General features: G+C 74.5%; 1 protein-coding gene across 1 annotated transcript in view; it reads right to left on the bottom strand.

Annotated features, from left to right (window-relative positions):
- ADAT3 (adenosine deaminase, tRNA specific 3) overlaps positions 1 to 369 on the bottom strand; it is a 1,346-nt gene extending 977 nt beyond the window's left edge. Inside the window, 1 exon segment of the mRNA XM_014526960.2 lies at positions 1 to 369. This exon segment is cut by the window's left edge and continues 24 nt beyond it. Within this exon segment, the coding sequence (XP_014382446.1) occupies positions 1 to 253 (253 nt within the window). The 5' untranslated portion in view covers positions 254 to 369.
- Positions 370 to 377: the final 8 nt, after the last annotated feature.

The following is a 377-nucleotide window of genomic DNA, read 5'->3' as shown; positions in this document are numbered from 1 at the left end:
GGCCCCCGGGGCCCCCCAGGCCAGTGGCTCGCGCCCGCACCCGCTTCAGGTGGGGGAGGCCAGTCAGGGGCAGGGCAACTGCCAGCTCCTGGACCAGGCGCGAGGTCTCAGCCTTGAGCAGAATGGGGGCAGCGTAGGCTGACACCAGCTCCACGCCCCGCGACTCCAGCTCCGACAGCACCGGCTCCGGCACCCACGCCACGACCTCGCCCCCCGACTGCTGCCGCCGCCGCCGCTTGCAGTCCGGCTCCATCCTCCTGGGCGCTGCTGGGGGGGCGGGGCATTCATGAGGAGCCCCCCTTCCCACATGGACTCTCCAAGTTGGGACCCCCTGAGCCTCAGGGACCCCCCCCCCCCCCCCCCCGGACTCCCCCCCC

The sequence above is a fragment of the Alligator sinensis genome, unplaced genomic scaffold (assembly GCF_000455745.1).
Source record: "Alligator sinensis unplaced genomic scaffold, ASM45574v1 scaffold1500_1, whole genome shotgun sequence".
NCBI lineage: Eukaryota > Metazoa > Chordata > Crocodylia > Alligatoridae > Alligator > Alligator sinensis.
This window is presented reverse-complemented; position numbering and strand designations above follow the sequence as displayed.